The 17,507-nt window shown below is 47.6% G+C and overlaps 1 protein-coding gene and 1 long non-coding RNA gene across 11 annotated transcripts in view; one reads left to right on the top strand and one right to left on the bottom strand.

Moving 5' to 3' along the window:
- LOC127396435 (uncharacterized) overlaps window positions 1–1,837 on the bottom strand; it is a 76,644-nt gene extending 74,807 nt beyond the window's left edge. The window contains exon 1 of one of the 2 annotated variants that reach the window (XR_007892004.1): window positions 1,753–1,837. This is a non-coding gene — a long non-coding RNA (uncharacterized LOC127396435). Of the gene's footprint in view, window positions 1–1,206; window positions 1,331–1,752 lie in introns of those variants that run through there. The other variant, XR_007892003.1, reaches the window with a different exon arrangement.
- The window catches only part of KATNAL1 (katanin catalytic subunit A1 like 1), a 51,325-nt gene continuing 35,008 nt past the window's right edge, over window positions 1,191–17,507 (top strand). For 3 of the 9 annotated variants that reach the window (XM_051644086.1, XM_051644065.1, XM_051644011.1), the window contains exons 1-2: window positions 1,693–1,766; window positions 16,581–16,756. In XM_051644086.1, coding sequence (XP_051500046.1) covers window positions 16,595–16,756 — 162 coding nt within the window. In that variant the 5' untranslated portion in view covers window positions 1,693–1,766; window positions 16,581–16,594. Of the gene's footprint in view, window positions 1,222–1,686; window positions 1,767–1,976; window positions 2,064–10,749; window positions 10,834–12,929; window positions 13,171–16,580; window positions 16,757–17,507 lie in introns of those variants that run through there. The other 6 variants (XM_051644073.1, XM_051644020.1, XM_051644029.1 and 3 more) reach the window with 5 other exon arrangements.

Genomic DNA, 17,507 nt, shown 5'->3' with positions numbered 1-17,507 from the left:
GTGGGAAGGGATATTATGGTGGTGCTGGGAACAGGCTGCTTATGGTCTGCTCTCCCCAAGATGTGTTGGGCTGTAAAAGTTCTGCACAGCTTCTATGCTGTGGGTATGTGAAAAACCAGCAGGAATTGATGTCACGGGCAGGCAAGTTTGAAGAAATCTGGAAAAAGGGGAAGCCAGAGTTGCAGCTGGTACAAATTCATCACGATTTTGGCTCCAGTTCTAAAATACTCACAAAGACATAAGATTCTCCACGTGATTTTGAGGGAAGCAAAATCCGTAGATATACAAGTGAAACATTCACACATGATGTAAACATTCACACATGATGTATTGTTTAAGAGGCAAACTGAGCTTTTAGTTTCAATCCCTGCTCTTTCACTTGTGTTAGTTAACATTTCTGAGAACCTTACTGTGAGATACAACTTCATGCTGCTACTTTAAGGTAGGAAAATTGACATTTTCCAGAGAAACCACGTGTCATTATTGGGAGCAATCACAAGATCATCATCAGTGGGACATTCTTAGAACTGTCACAAGGCAGTTCCAGCAGTAAGGACTCACTGCAGTGGTGGAGCTGCGTTCAGAAACACAGCTCAGACACTGGGATCAAAATGGGCTGCTCCTGCCCCTGCATCTCCTCTGCCTTCTTGCGTCTCCAGCAGCTCTGCAGGGTCAGCTAGCTCAGGAACCCGATCCAGCTGAATATTTGTAATTTTTTGGAGGGGTATAACTGGCTTTCTGCCAGATTAGATTGCAGGCTTGCCTTGGCAGATGGCAACATAAGCAGCGTTGCCGTGTAACTAACAGACAGGACAGCACAGCCGTGATCAGGGAGGAAGGCAGGACTGCCCCTTTTGGTGGCAATACCGACATGGGCTGGCTTCATTAACTGTGAAATGACATCCTTAGGTTTACACCCGTGTAGCTCCCCTCGCAGGGATCAGGCTGTTAATATCAACAAGGAGGCAGGCTTCAGAAATGGTAGGAAACATTTACCCTCAGCAAACGATACAGTAGTACCGGGGGGTGCAGCCTTGTGAGGTTGCCCGTGAGCACCAGGTACCGCTCTGGTCCAAAGAACAGGCAGATCCCCAAATCTGTTCCTTTACTGTTACATAAAAGCAGTAAAACCTGCTAGAAGAATGCTGTCAGGTATCCGTCGATGATGGACAACTGCGCATCCCCCTCGCCTGGCCACTCTCTCACCTGAAGAGGAAGCAGGTGGGCTTTGCCTTGAGCGTGTTCATTAACTGAAACCAGAACACGGCCGGAGAGGAGCAGAGGGAGGTGCACAGCCGGCACTGCGCAGCCCGCCGGGAGGTCGCGGCCTTTTGCCCTCGCCCTTACACCGGCTCCTGCTCCCTGCCCGCCGGCCTGTCTGGCAGGTCTCCCAAGGGCTGCCCGAACGCGGGTTCGGCAGCCGCGGCAACGCAGCGCCCGCAGCCCGCCCCCCGCAGATGCAGCCGCGTCTCCTTTGTGTCGGGTTCGGCCGGGGAAGCCCCACCCTTTCCCCCGGCCGGGGCCGGGCCCAGGCCCAGGCCGCCCCGCAGAGGCTCCGGAGCGGGCCCCGCGGCCTCGGGCGGGGCGGGATGCGGCGCCGGCCCCTCCCGCCGCCATGGCAACCACCCGCCGCCGCGCGCGCGCACCCCCTCCCCTGCCCCCCCCCCCCCCCCGCCGCTCCCCCCTCCCCGCTCTGCCAGAGCAGAAGGGCCGAGCCCCCTCCCCGCGCCGCTCGCCTCCGCGGACACGCACCCCGGCTCTCCCAGGTAACGGCGGGGCCCGGGGCCAGGGCGGCCCCTCACGGCGCTGCCCGGGGCGGGCGGCGGCTCCAGGCCTGGCCCAGCGGCGGGGGGATGGGGGGCACCGGCGGGGGAGGCTGGTGGACAGCAGCCCCCCCCCCCACGCCCCGCGGAGCCTGCTGGGAAGTGTAGTCCGCGCCCCCCGCCGGGCGCCGGGCGCTGAGGGGAGAGGCGGCCAGTGGGAACTACAAACCCCAGCGCGCTCGGCTGCGGGAGAAGGTGACTGTGGCTGAGCCCCCTCAGAGGAGACCCTTGTGAGGAAGGGTAGGCTCGCTCTGAACCGGGGCGTTGAGGCGATTCATCTCTCCGGAGCCGCCTCTGAGGGGATGGCGGGGCCGGAGCGCTGCGGGCGGGGGTCGAGGGTTCCCCTTCACCGCTGCCTGGGGCTGGAGGGAGGGGGAGCCGGGTGCTTGAGGGGGGTGGGCGCCGGGGAGGGTGTGTGGGGCACTGGAGGGTGAGTGGGTGGGTGCAGGGGGAGGAGTGTAGGAGTGTGCTGGAGGAGGGGTGGGATGGGATGCAGTAGGGGAGGGCTGTGCCGCCCAGGGCGGGGTATGCGGCAGGCCTCGCTGCGAGGTGGCTGCAGGAGGGGCGTGCTGGGGGGTGGGAGGCTGCAGGAGGGGTGTGCTGGGGGATGGGAGGCTGCAGGAGGGGCGTGCTGGGGGTGGGAGGCTGCAGGAGGGGTGTGCTGGGGGGTGGGAGGCTGCAGGAGGGGTGTGCTGGGGGTGGGAGTGTGCTGGAGGAGGGGTGTGCTGGGGGTGGGAGGCTGCAGGAGAGGTCTGCTGGGGGGTGGGAGGCTGCAGGAGAGGTGTGCTGGGGGTGGGAGGCTGCAGGAGGGGTCTGCTGGGGGGTGGCAGGCTGCAGGAGGGGCGTGCTGGAGGTGGGAGGCTGCAGGAGGGGTGTGCTGGGGGTAGATGTCTTCAGGAGGGGAGGCGTGTTGCAGTGAACACAAGGATGGGGGTTGTGGGAGAAACCCGGGTGGGTGGATGCAGTTAAGAGGTGCGTTGGATGGAGCATGGATTGGGTGGCATGTGGACGCAAGTGGAATGCTCTGCTGGTGGCTGAGGAAAGAATGACTGCAAGGACAGGGGTGCGTGGGAATTTAGGGAGATGGATGAAAGAGGAGAGAAAGATCTTGTAAAGGAGTGGCTGAGCGATGCAAGGGGAGGGCTATATAGAAGGGATAGTAGGTTGGAGGCTGGGTAAACGGATACAGAGGAGACAACCGTCAAAGAGAGGCAGGAGCTAGGGGCCCTGGAAAGTCTCTCCAACCAGTTTACATCATAGTTTGGAGTTTCACGTGTCCTGCCACACATAGTTTCCTTTGAACTTGTTGCACTACGTGTTCTTTACATGAGCAGACATAGTGTTACTTTTTAAGATAATTTTGCTTCGTTTCTATTGTGCCCACATTTCTGTTGTGATGAGAGTATTGAATCATAGAATGAATCATAGAATGGTTTGGGTTGGAAGGGACCTTAAAAATCGTGTATTTCCAACCCCCATGCAAGGGCAGGGACACCTCCCACTAGATCAGGCTGCTCAGAGCCCCATCCAGCCTGCCCTTGAACACCTCCTGAGATGGGGCTTCCACAGTTGGCACTTCTTTCTTTTCCCTGTTTCCTCTGATGACAGTTCCAGTGTTACCCTTTATCTTGTATTCTCTATATATGGGGGGAATAAAATCACAGTTCCTGTTCCGTATCATATACAAAATATACATATTTATGATGGGTATATTAGAGGGAGTTAATTTTTCTTCCTGAAAATCTATTTCTTAGAAGTGTCAGTGCATTGTATATGTTCTGCCTTGTATATGAATATTGAATGATTCCTAATACAGTTTGAAATATTACAAAGGTGGGTTTCTTTCCAATGTATGTTTGATTTTTATTACAGTTGAAGAGTTTTGGACAGTTTATTTTTTTTCTTTTTCCCTAACCCCGTGTCAGATACAGGCAGGCTTAGGCTTCTTGCAGCTCCTGGTACTTAGCAGACTGCAGAATCAGAGAGTGTTAGGTGTTAGAAGGGACCTCCACAGATCATTGAGTCCAAGCCCCTGCCAGAGCAGGACCAAAACTAGGGCAGATCACTCAGAAAGGCATCCAGACGGGTCTTGAAAGTCTCCAGAGAAGGAGAATCCACAACTTCTGTGGGCAGCCTGTTCCAGTGCTCTGTAACCCTCACAGTAAAGATGGATGTTCTTCCACATGTTGAGGTGGAACTTTCTGTGCTCGAGTTTGAATCCATTTCCCCTCATCCTCTCACAGGGCACAAGTGAAAAGAGCTTGTCCCTGCCTTCTGGATGCCCAGCCCTCATGTATGTATAGACATTAATTAGATCCCCTTTCAGTCTTCTCCTCTCTAGACTGAAAAACCCCAGGTCTCTCAGCTTTTCTTCGTAAGGCAAGTGTTCCAGTCCCTTCATCATCGTCATAGCCCTCTGTTGGACTCTCTCTGGGGAGCCCAGAACTGCATGCAATATTCCAAGTGAGGTCTCACCAGGTTTGAATCTGCTGGACACACTCCTAATGCACCCCAAGATAACTGCTGGCCTTCTGGCCACAAGGGCACATTGCTGTCCCATGGATACCTGGTTGTCTACCAGGACTCCAGGGTCCTTCTCCATGGAGCTGTGCTCTAGCAGATCACCTCCTAGCCTGTACTGGTGCATTTTGTTTTTCCTTCCCAGGTGCAGGACTCTGCACTTGTTGAACCTCATTAGGTTCCTTTTTGCCCAGCTCTCCAACCTGTCCAAATCTTGCTGAATGGCTGCACAGCCTTCAGGTGAATCAGCCAATCCTCCCAGCTTGGTGTCATCAGCAAACTTCCTGAGAAGACATGCTTCCAGGGTGCTTTGCTTTTGGAAGCTGGGCTTTCCAGCAGGCAGTGGAGAGGAATGGATCCTGCCCTGAGCTAATGACAATCTCAAGATAGTTAGAAAAGTAAATTGAAGACAAAGAAACAACAATAGGCCTTATCTGGTTTGCTGTGTAAATGATTGGAAACAAAACCCACTGATTCTTCTGTGGGTTAGCTGAGAAATGGAAAGACTTTATGTCTGCAGCACTAACAACAATATGAATGTAAGTGTATATTGAAGAATATATGCTGTTCTTTAGAAGAACTGAAAAAAGCAAAATTCTAATTAAAAAAATACACATTCGTTTGAGTCCTAAAGAGCCAATTCTTTGAAATTCAGAGAGGAATTCAAAAGATGGAAAAGTATCCAGGCCTAAATTCTGTCCTTATGAGTCAGGGTTATAAACACATGTGAGTCCATTAAACATGCAATTATTCATGGAAAGTTTATCTGGATTGTAACTGGCTGCACTAGGAATGTAGCAGCACCAGAACTGAATCTTTGTGGAGCTGCCTATGGTCTGGCAGGGCTGGTGAGATGCAGCACGATGGGAACAGGGACACAGTGAATCCAGGGCCAGGTGCAGAAGCAGTTTAACTGCCTTTCTTGGCACAGAGCCCGACCTAATAAACACTTTGAACCCAAGCTGGCTCTGCACAGACCCATCTTGGGAGTCTTTGGCGGCACATGTGCTTGCTCTACCAGAAGTGCTTACACACGTGATGTGCAGAGAAGCAAGTGGCTCTACAAAGGGCCAGAGGGATTACTGATTTAGGCTGAGTTCCACTCTGTTCAGCTCCAGACAGGCCTTGCAGAATCCTTCAGGTGTCTGAGCCCTGTATCCTATCAGAGGAGGGATCAGTCACCTCAGGGCTGGTGCCACCTGAAGGCTGGCTTAGGTTTGGTGCAGTGCTAGTACTGGAGGCCCCGGAGACTGTGCCAGGAATAACAGAGATGTGTGGAGCCAGCCTGGGTCCAGCAAGGCTAAGGTGGAGAAGAAACTAGCAAGCCTTTCGCTGCCTAAACTGGATGTATAAGGAGCTACACTCCGCAGGGTGCCCCATAGTGTTTGTGTTAGCTGTTTCATTTTCTGTTACCCAGCCTACTGATGAACACCTCATTACCTTGAAAATGGTGATGTGCCCCTATGGATATGCCTGAAGCTGGTACATGAGGTGTTCTGAAGTAGGATACATTTTGCAGTCAGTTTTAGGAATAGCACAGCCATCTCTGATTCTCCTTCTAGTTCTCCAGAAAATTTTAGTTCAAAGGCTTTGCAAATGGTAATTTCATTCTCCAGGGTGCTGCTGTTTGGTGCAGTAGTGTGCTATCTCTAATTAAAACACTGACCAGTGTTTAGTGGTTTTTAATTTATTTGTGTGTGCTGTTAACTTCTAGTGAATGTCTTCATTTGAAGAATTTTCTTTCACTTGCATTTGAATCATAGAATCATAGAATCATAGGGGTTGGAAGGGACCTCGAAAGATCATCTAGTCCAACCCCCCTGCCAGAGCAGGGTCACCTAGAGTACATCACACAGGAAGGCATCCAGGTGGGTTTTGAATGTCTCCAGAGAAGGAGACTCCACAACCTCTCTGGGCAGCCTGTTCCAGTGCTCTGTCACTCTCACAGTAAAAAATTTTTTTCTGATATTGACCTTAAACCTCCTATGCTCCAATTTGTATCCATTACTCCTTGTCCTATCACTGGTCATCACTGAAAAAAGCTTAACTCCATCTTCTTGACACTCACCCTTTATGTATTTGTAAACATTGATGAGGTCACCCCTCAGTCTCCTCTTCTCCAAGCTAAAGAGACCCAGCTCCCTCAGCCTTTCCTCGTAAGGGAGATGTTCCACTCCCTTAGTCATCTCTGTGGCTGTGTGCTGGACTCTCAAGTGGTTCCCTGTCCTTCTTGAACTGAGGGGCCCAGAACTGGACACAATACTCCAGATGCGGCCTCACCAATGCAGAATAGAGGGGGAGAAGAACCTCTCTTGACCTACTAACCACACCCTTTCTAATACACCCCAGGATGCCATTGGCCTTCTTAGCCACAAGGGCACACTGCTGGCTCATGGTCATCCTCCTGTCCACCAGGACCCCCAGATCCCTTTCACCCACACTGCTCTCCAGCAGGTCAGCCCCCAACCTGTACTGGTGCATGACATTTTTCTTCCCCAAATGCAAAACTCTACACTTGCCCTTGTTAAACTTCATCAGGTTTTTCCCTGCCCAAGTCTCCAGCCTGTCTAACTCTCTCTGAATGGCAGCACAGCCTTCTGGTGTGTCAGCCACTCCTCCCAGCTTGGTGTCATCAGCAAACTTGCTGAGGGTACATTCTGTACCCTCATCCAGGTCGTTGATGAAGATGTTGAACAACACCGGTCCCAGTACCGACCCCTGAGGGACTCCACTGGTCACAGGCCTCCAACTAGATTTTGCCCCATTGACTACAACTCTCTGACTCCTTCCTTTCAACCAGTTCTTGATCCACCTCACTGCCTGATCATCAAACCCATACTTGATCAACTTATCTACAAGGATGCTGTGGGAGACGGTGTCAAATGCTTTACTGAAATCAAGATAGACCACATCCACCGCTCTACCATCATCTATCCACCTAGTAATTTCCTCATAGAAGGCTATGAGGTTAGTCAAACATGACTTACCCTTGGTAAAACCATGTTGACTGCTCTTGATGACCCCCATGTCCTTGATATGCCTAGAGATAGTGCCAAGGACAAGTTGTTCCATTACCTTTCCAGGGATGGAGGTGAGGCTGACCGGTCTATAGTTACCCGGGTCCTTCTTCTCGCCCTTCTTGTAGACTGGAGTGACATTTGCTATCCTCCAGTCCTCAGGCACCTCTCCTGTTACCCAAGACTTACCGAAGATGATGGAGAGTGGCCTAGCAATGACCTCCGCCAGCTGCCTCAGCACCCTTGGATGCATTTCATCCGGACCCATCGATTTATGGATGTCCAGATTACGCAACTGATCCCTAACCCAATCCTCATCTACCTGGGCAAACTCCTCCTTTATCTTGACTTCTACTGGGGCTATATGAAACTGGGGCTTATGGGGAAAGCCTGCAGGAGTAAAGACAGAGGCAAAGAAGGCATTCAGCACCTCTGCCTTCTTTATATCCTCTGTCACCAGGGCACCCGCCTCATTCAGCAGTGGGCCTATATTGCCTCTGGTATTAGTTTTGTTGGCTATGTATTTGAAAAAGCCCTTTCTATTGTCCTTAACCAGACTTGCAAGGTTAAGTTCCAAGGAGGCCTTAGCTTTCCTAGTTGCCTCTCTACATTCTCTGACAACAGTCCTATATTCCTCCCAAGTAACCAGCTCCTCCTTCCATGATCTATAGATTTTCCTTTTCCATTTGAATTTGCCCAGCAGTTCCTTTTTTAACCACGCTGGTCTCCTAGCTCCCTTACTAGATTTTCTACCCATTGGGACACACTGATCCTGTGCTTGCAAGAAGTGGTCCTTGAATGTTGTCCAGCTATCTTGAGCCCCTTTACCTTCCAGCACCCTGTCCCATGGGACTTCCCTTAACAATTGATTGAGGAGGCTGAAGTTTGCTCTGTGGAAGTCCAGGGTTCTGGTCCTGCTGGGTATTCTGTTCCTCCCACACAGGATCCTGAACTCCACGATCTCGTGGTCACTGCAGCCAAGGCTGCCATTGACCACCACTGCTTCAACAAGGCCCTCCTTGTTGGTGAGCACGAGATCCAGCAGTGCTCCTCTTCTAGTTGGCTTATCCACCATTTGCATTAAGAAGTTGTCGTCAATGCACTGGAGGAACCTCCTAGACTGTGAAAGGCTGGCTGTGTAAGTCTTCCAGCAGATATCGGGGTAGTTAAAATCTCCCATGAGGACCAAGGACTGTAATTGTGAGGCTGCTTTCAGCTGCCTGTAGAAAGCCTCATCAACTTCCTCATCTTGATCAGGAGGTCTGTAGTAGACCCCCTCAACTGTATAACCCGTACCATCCTGCCCTTTAATTCTTACCCACAGACTTTCAACTTGCCCCTCATCAGCCCCTGCACAAAACTCGATACATTCTAGCTGCTCTCTGACATAAAGAGCAACTCCACCACCTCGCTTCACCGACCGATCTTTCCTAAAAAGCACATAGCCATCCATGGCCACATTCCAGTCGTGTGAGCTGTCCCACCATGTCTCTGTTATTGCTACCAGATCATAACCCTTAGACCGCACACAGACCTCTAACTCTTCCTGTTTATTGCCCATGCTGTGTGCATTGGTGTACAGGCATTTCAGGAAGCAAGTAGAGCACACTGGTGGGACCAAATCCTCCTTAGACCACCCCCCTTCAGGCCCTGGTATGTTTCTCTTGGGCTTGTCCCTAACAGACCCAGTTTTCTCCCCTTCCCCCTTCACATCTAGTTTAAAGCTCTCTCAATGAGCCCTGCTAAGTCCTGCCCCAAAAGCCTTTTCCCCCTGTGGGACAGGTGCATCCCACCTGCCACCATCAGGCCAGGTGTCTCGTAGAGCAGCCCATGATCAAAAAAACCAAAGCCCTGCCTTTGGCACCAGTCTCGTAGCTATTCATTGATAAGTAAACTCTTCCTGTTTATCTCTCCACCCATTCTTACAGGAGGTATGGAGGCAAACACGACTTGTGCTCCAGACCCCCTAACTAGCCGTCCCAGGGCCCTGAAGTCTCTCTTCATTGCCCTTACATTTCTTGCAATAATTTCATCACTACCAACCTGAAAAATCAGCAGTGGGTAGTAATCAGATGGATTTACCATACTAGAGAGTTTCCTTTTAACATCTCTAATGCGAGCCCCAGGGAGGCAGCAGACCTCCCTGTGGGATGGGTCTGCTCGACAGATGGGCCCTTCTGTTCCCCTCAGAAGGGAGTCACCCACCACAATTACCCTCCTTTCCTTCTTAGTTGAAGAAGTCCTAAGTCGTGGAGCTGAGCAACAAGTCCTAGGTGGTTCACTAGACAAATCTGTCACTCCAGCTTCATTTTCCTCTCCCTGAATTTCCAAGGCCTCATACCTATTCTTCAGGGGCAATTCGGAGGGTGGAGGGAGTTGGGAGGGTTTTTTCTTGCCTCTCCAAGGATGGACCTCCCTCCATTCCTCCATGTCCCTAACATTTGAAGTAACATTCAACTCTCTCTTTCACATTAGCACTCAGAAGATGCCCCACAAAAATAGTTTGAAGCCTGTGTGTATGCTTCTTCTCTATCCCACTTCCATAGACATTTCTTGACATCTATTTCAAAACAGAGTTTCAGTGCAAAAAAGCCAAAATGGAAAGCAGTTAACTAAACTGAAAGATCCCTTGGTGCTGGGTTTCCCAGACCACAGGGTGTGTGTGTGTGCTTTATCTGGTGTGTGTGCTGCTTTGAAGTGACATGTCAAACAGAGTGAACCCTCCAGTGACATTATCTGCTGCAACCCCCCAGTGCTGCTGCTGTGGTTGCAGCCATTCTTGTCACTGCTGATGCACACAGCAAAAGAAAAAAAAAATAGAAAAAAAAGAGCACTGGCACAGCACTCTTCTCATCTTTGATTCAAGAAGCCATTTAAATGCAGTTCAAATCTGGAGCTCCTGAAACTAAGCCACATCCTTATTTATATATCTTTTTCTAACAGGAGTTGTCATCCTGTGAGGTGATGATTGTTAGCTTGCACACCAGTCCATGGGACTCAGCTGCAAGTTCAAACAAAGCCAAGTTAACAGGGAGACATAGGTTTGGCTGTGGAACTTGGCGAGCTTTTTGTTTGTTTGTATTTTATCTGGCAATGATCAGTTAAAATGTTGGTTTTGTCATGCGAACGTTAATCCTGATAATTGTCTACAGCATCAGTGGTTGCATCTGAACAGGGACCAGTTAATTATAAGAAATGAAGACCAGTTGTTCTGCACCCAAGTCCAAAAGAGAAGGGATAATCTTTCTAATAAAGCAGACAAGACTTATTAAAAATGTAATTATTAAAAAAGCCCTTATTCTTAAAAATCAAATAAATACAGCAAGCACATGAAAAATAAATACAGTCTGTATTTTAGTCTGAAATAGACTTCTCTAATTTTCTCGTAGAAATCACATGTCATGCAGGGAGAAAACTGGTTTCTTCTTCCTCTGATAATGTTCCAGTTAGTGTTGCAGTTTATGCTTTTCCAGGTAAGGTATTGTCATGTTGTTACATGTTTCTGGAAAATAGTGTTCAAGGGCAGGTTGGATGGGGCTCTGAGCAACCTGATCTAGTGGGAGGTGACCGTACCAATGCAGGGGGTTGGATCTAGATTATGTTTAAGGTCCCTTCCAACTCAAACCGTTCTATGACCCTATGAAAAAGGTTTGTTGTACTAATTTAAGGGATACCATCATCAAGGGAGAGTAAGCTGGTCAAAGCTGTCTTAAAAAAGCAATATGGCCTTAAAGTAAGTGTGAGTTTAGATTAATTGTAAAGGAAAAGCTTCCAAGCAGTAAGAGGAACTGGAGAAAGGAACAACTTCAGCTCATTGCTTAGACTCTGGTACTGTTACAAGGACACACAAAAAGTGGATAAACAAAAAAAATCCAAACCTGTTAACACTGGCATTTGCTTCCGTGCTTTGCTCTGTGTAGCAGTCAACCTGTTCTGAGGTTGTGCAGCATCAGAGGACCATCCTAGCTGTTCTGTAGCAGTGGAAAATGTCTAGTCATACCTCAGCACTGGATTTCAGAAGATGATGCCTAACAGCATGGTGCTCTGTCTTGTGGTGTTACTCCAGCCTCTTACACTGTGTTTTGGGATGCCTGACCTCATGCTGCATGGCCGATGTGCAGAAAATGAGAAACAGAAACAGTAACCAGCCTTCATCTGTGTATGTCCAAGCCCTTCCAGATGTTCAGCTGTCCAGTCAGCAATACTGCACAGCTGCCATGATGTGAGACCATATGGCCAGCAGGGAGCTGTGGAAAATTTTTGGTCTGCCTGAGTAAAATTCTGGTCAGAGAAAGACGTGTCCAGAAAAGAACAGGTATAGCCCTATCAGTGAGGCAACAAAAACTTATTTGGAGAAAAATCTGATTAGTGTGCAGTAAATAAGGCTTGACGTGACTGCTGAAACAAAGAGAGTAAAGCAAAAATGAGTAACTTCTCATTTAATGAGTGTCATTCATTCTGTCAAGAGTCGAGTGCATGTGGACAAAATGGGAAGCAGTTGTGTAACTAACTGATTGTGTCAAAACACATTGGCATAAAAGAGATATGTAAAGATAGCAAAGATAATTTTGGCCCTTGCAGAGTTAAATGATTAATATCAAACAATAGGAGAACCCTTGCTACCGACCCCATCTGTTAGGGAGGGCATTTATTGCCTCTGGTAGCACTGGGATGAGGTTAAGTGGGACACAGGCTGAAGGGGGGCAGTTGTCCTGCATCCCCACTGGTGTTGCACACAAGTCTGGAGTAGTGTGTTAAACATGCTGTCCCTCTTTGCCCACCATGCACATGGTGAGTGTATCTGCCTGTGGATATGCTTGTGCCTATGTAATGCTTTAATGTTAAAATAGAGACTGTCTTTTGGATCTTGCTCAATTGGCTGTTGCTTTAGTTCTGGGAGAAAAATTCTTTTCTGACCCCAGATAGGGATCAACTCAGCTTATGCTCCAAAGAATAGCGATTAATATCCCCTGTGACCTTTTAGCCTAGCTGCTGCAGGGTTTTTAACAAGTGGGCTTAAGACCCCATGTGTGGCAGCTATGCTGACATGAATGGCTGTAACGTCTCTTCTTGTCAATGATCCATGAACTAAGGAATCTCCAAGGATATCTTGATGTGCTGTGGGGCTGTCAGGAAAGAAAGAAAAGGTGCTTTCCATGCAACAGGAAAGAACCATGCAATGACAGGATGGAAAGCTGGTGTCACAAGTAATGTGTAAGTTGTTCTAAATGTACCTGACAACAATTGTCCCCGGCTGTGTATTTACTTAAAAGATGTGGCTCTGATATGGTAGAAAAAGCAAATATTTAAACAAAATACTGAACAAGAAAAAAAAAAAAAACAACAACCCTCACTATTTATTAATTCTGTGTTTCTGGTTTCTTGGATGTTTGCAATGTTGTATGAACCCTATAATATAATGTAGAACAGATAGTGAAAAATATGTACATAACATAAAAAAGCTCCCACCCAGTTCTAGCTACCTCTTCTTCCCCAGCCCTGGCTCCTCCTGATCTATCTCTTGGTTGCTGGAGGAAAAGGTAGACTCTAATTTGGTTTTCCCCTGCAGTTTTAAGACCACGTAAATTTGTCTGCCTCCTGTGAGCTGTGTTGCTGCCGTGCCTTGCCCATGGGTTGGCCCGACTTCCATGAGAGACGAGGAGGTTGACTCCTACAGTGAGAGCAGCACTCTTCTGGTCCAAAGGGAAGCTGAATGCGAGCGTCAGCCCCCTTAAGGCAAAAGGGAGTTTTACAACACTCGCCTGCAGGGTGGGAACTAGCTGTAGTAACAAATACAAGAGATTGCTACAGTAAGTACATGCTCTGTTTATTATTATGGATTTCTAGGAATGGAATGCAGCAATTCCTCAAAAATGTTTTACTTACTCTCTCTTTTTTTGCTACATGCTGAAAAATCCTCCAGAGATTTGAGGACTGTTCTTCATACAGGGATAGGCTGGTTGTTTAGCAGATCCTAACCTGGATGTGTTGTAAGACAGGTCAACAGATTCTGCCCTGCATGGTGTTTTGTTAATTTGTAAGTTCATTCATCAGATCTGAATAGGTTGTAACCCATATTCTGTTCCTGTCTTTTTACCTACTTTCACTACAATGCAGGGGATGTAACCTTCCAATCAGTTACTGTCTTCTGTATTTTAAAATTATATGGTCTTAATTGCTGCAGAGCTAGAGCTCTCCAACAGTGTAGCCTGTCCTTCCTCAGCATGAAAAGAAAACAAAATTAGAGTTGTTGCCCTTTCCATCTTAAGTTCTGCTGCTGCCTAGACGTTTATAACAGCCCATGGGAACGATCTGCAAGCTGAACCATGTGGCACAGTGTGGACAAATAAGCTCCAATGCATCATGCGGCACTTAGTGGTGTGCCAGTGTGATCTGCCATCAAAGCCTTTGGGCATGTGGAAGCTGGGTGACCAGTGGGTGTAGATGAGGGCAGCAGGTTTCCATGGCTTAGCTGCAGGGAGCAGGAGTGAAGTGGTGGTGGAGCAGACCTGATGAGCAGCTGCAGGCAGCAGTAAGGACCATCAGTCTCTCACCTCTGAGAGGCAGAGCATGTTTGCTATCGGCAGTGTTCGGAGAGGACAGAATATAAGTCATGTGAATATATGTCAGGGGTTTGAATTTTGCATGAGGGAATATAAAGGCAGAAGATACATCCTCATTAATGCCATCTTGATCTTGTCTTGCCTGTTCTGTAAAAACTACCAACTTTTTTATGACCCACTGGGCTGTAAAAAGTTGCTCCTCTGTGTTCTAGCTTTTCTCTGCTATCGCCTACTCCAACGGCATGCACCCTGTGTTATGGGCTGCCTTCAGCTGCACAGCCTGAACCGTGTGCTGCACCAGGCCCTGCTCTCTCCCTGCCTGGCTGTATCCCTCCATCATTTCCTGTTTTTTCTCCACCACCTTGGTCTTGCCAAACTCGAGGCAGTTAGTGGACAACCCTCTGAGCCAGCCTCCTCTCCATTGGTCTATGCAACTCTGTCCATTCATAGAATCATAGAATTCCATGTTGGAAGGGACCTCAAGGATCACCTGGTCCAACCTTTCTAGGTACTACTGTAGTTTATAGGAGATGGCTCAGCACCTTGTCAAGCTGAGACTTAAAACTGCCCAATGTGGGGGAATCTACCACTTCCTTTGGGAGACTGTTCCAATGTTTGACTGTCCTCATGGTGAAAAATTTACCTCTTGTGTCCAATCAGAATCTCCCCAGGAGCGACTTGAGCCCATTACCCCTTATATTTTCCATGTGACTCCTTGTAAACAGGGAGTCTCCATCTCCTTGGTAGCCATCCGTTAAGTACTGGAACATTGCAATAAGGTCTCCCCCAAGCCGTCTTCTCTCAAGGCTGAACAAGACTAGTTTTCTCAGGCTCTCCTCATATGGCAGGTCTGATCCTCCTTGTGGCCCTTCTCTGGACCCTCTCCCGCCTGTCCACATCCTTTTTGTAGAGCGGGGACCAAACCTGAATGCAATACTCCAGGTGTGGTCTGACAAGCATTGAGTAGAGTGGGATGATGACTTCTTTATCTCTGCTGGTGATGCCCTTGTTGATGCAGCCCAGAAAGCCCTGTTGGCTTTCTTTGTCACTGCAGCACACTGTTCACTCATGTTGAGCCTGTTATCCATCCAGACCCCCAGGTCCCTTTCCACAGGCTGCTCTCCAGCCAGGTTGATCCCAGTCTGAACTGCACTCCTGGGTTATGTGTTCCCAGGTGCAAGATCTTACATTTCTCCCCATTGAACTTCATAAGGTTCTTGTTAGCCCACTCCTCCAGGTCATACTGGAGGGTGGCTCTTCCTTCTGGAGTGTCAGCCTCTCCACTCATCTTGGTGTCATCAGCAAACTTCATCAGGTGCTCTTGATCCCAACATCCAGGTCACTTAAGAAGATGTTAAACACACTGGGCCCAATATCGATCCTTGGGGAAGCCCACTTCTGACCAGTTGCCAGTTTGAGGAGGAACTATTTACTGTCACCCTCTGGGTATGGTCTGTCAGCCAGTTGCCCACCCACTGCACAGACCACTTGTCAAGGCCATAACAAGTCAGTTCCTCCAGGAGGAGGCTGTTGGGGACCATATCTAAAGCCTTGGACAAGTCCAGGTAGGCGATGTCCACTGCTCACCCTGCATCAACCGAGCCGGTCACTTTGTCATAGAAGGCGTAGCTATGAATTGTAATTTTTTTATTTTTAACTTCTGGAAGTGTGTATCTGGGAGAATGTCAGGGATCCTCCCATCCTGAGTTAGAGGACAAGGAAAAGGAGCTGATGCTCTTTTTGTGTGGTAAGGACCTAGAGTTTGGACCATGTGGGATTCAGACAGAGGAGCAGGCTTGAACCTTAAATCCAAACCTAGTCATACTACATAGCTTACTTTTGAATGTGTGGTTCAATATTGCTTTCTTGAATGGTTCCTGGGAAAGGCTGGACTATGGGGTTTGCCTTTAAGTCATGCTGCAATTTACTACTTGTATAAAAAAGTTAGTAAAATCTGTAAATCTTAAATTGTTTTGTGGAATAGGGCAGGGGTGTTCTTTGGAATACAGAGTTTTAAGAAATCTTAAATTTGGATTGCTAACTCTGCCATAAATCCCAAAGTGGCACTTTAAACTTAATTAAAAAATCCAAGTCAGCATGTGGATGTACCTTGAAAGAATATTTAAACAGAATGAGGCTCTCAACTTTGTCTATAGTAGACCTGTCATTCAACCATATCGTAATCTCACTAGGGTGAAGGCTCTTCAAAGTGCTAAGTGCAGACTTCCCTGATGATGCCTGGCACATTTAGGCACATATGTAATACAGCAGTATAAAAAGAAATTTAATGCCTCGTGTGATTTGTGATTCATGAGTTGATGGCTGCTAATATATTGTGGTGTGCTACAAATGAAAGTTTGGCTTGTTATGTTCAGTGTGGGAAGGGCATTTAATTTTCTTGCATTAATTTAACAGGATTGGGGCCAAAGGCAGCAAATAAATTGTGGGTTTTGTCTCTGCAAAGAGTTATGATTCATGATCTCAGACCTTTGGCTAGTAAGCACATACTCCAGAGGTAAATGGTTGAAAAAGATGGAGAGACAAGGGGTGAGAAGACACAATTCGGCTATGAGAGAAAAAACAAAAAGGAGTGTCATTGTCTGAATTATTCTACAGCATGTAAAATTTGTTTTTCTGATGATTATATTCTCTTTTAGATTTCTGAGTGAAGATGAATTTAGCAGAGATTTGCGACAATGCCAAAAAAGGAAGAGAATATGCACTCCTGGGGAATTATGACTCTTCTATGGTGTATTACCAGGGTGTCATCCAACAAATCCAGAGACATTGCCAGTCAATCAGAGATCCAGCAATTAAGGGCAAATGGCAACAGGTAGGGTGAAAAATACACTGTATTTCCCATACCTTTTGAGACACAGAGGATGTATATCACACTTAAATTCACAACATTTATTTCACAATATTGTGTTGATATTTATGGAGAAAGAATTTTTGTGGCATATTTGAAATTAGTGATTTTCTTCTACTTGAACACATTTGTTTGTTTGTTTTCACTTAGGATGTCTGATTAATCCCTTGTCTGTGTTTGATTGCATACTTTGGAAAAACTGGTTTGCTGAATATTTCCTTTTGCTGTTTTATCCTTTGAACTTTCTAATGTCCAGTAAACTAAGATGTGAGTGGATGAGTTAGCATCACTAGAATGGTTGTCTGAGTAGCTCTTAACTATAATGCTACAATGTGCAATTGCAATCAGGTTTCTCTTAGCCTGGTTCTTGCACACCTGCATTGTCATGCTAAAACAGAGAACTGATGAAGCCAAGGAAGTAATTTAAGAACCTCATTTAGCACTCTCAGTATTTAAATCTTTCTTACATTTTGTGGTTCCATTTTTCATTGTACAAAATATGTTTCATTAAAAAAAAAAGGGGGAGTGTATGTGTTTGAGTATATAAAGATGTACTCCAGAGTTCACAGAATCACAGAATTGTTCTTGTTGGAAAAGACCTTTAAGATCATCAAGTCCTACCATAAGTTAACTCTACCAACCATTAAACTAACTCTACAAAGTCCAGTGCTTAAACCATGTTCCTGAGCATCACATCTGTATGTCTCCTGACACT

Source organism: Apus apus, chromosome 1 (assembly GCF_020740795.1).
Source record: "Apus apus isolate bApuApu2 chromosome 1, bApuApu2.pri.cur, whole genome shotgun sequence".
Lineage (NCBI taxonomy): Eukaryota > Metazoa > Chordata > Aves > Apodiformes > Apodidae > Apus > Apus apus.
Note: the sequence above shows the minus strand (reverse complement) of the source record. Positions and strands in the feature narration are given on the sequence as shown.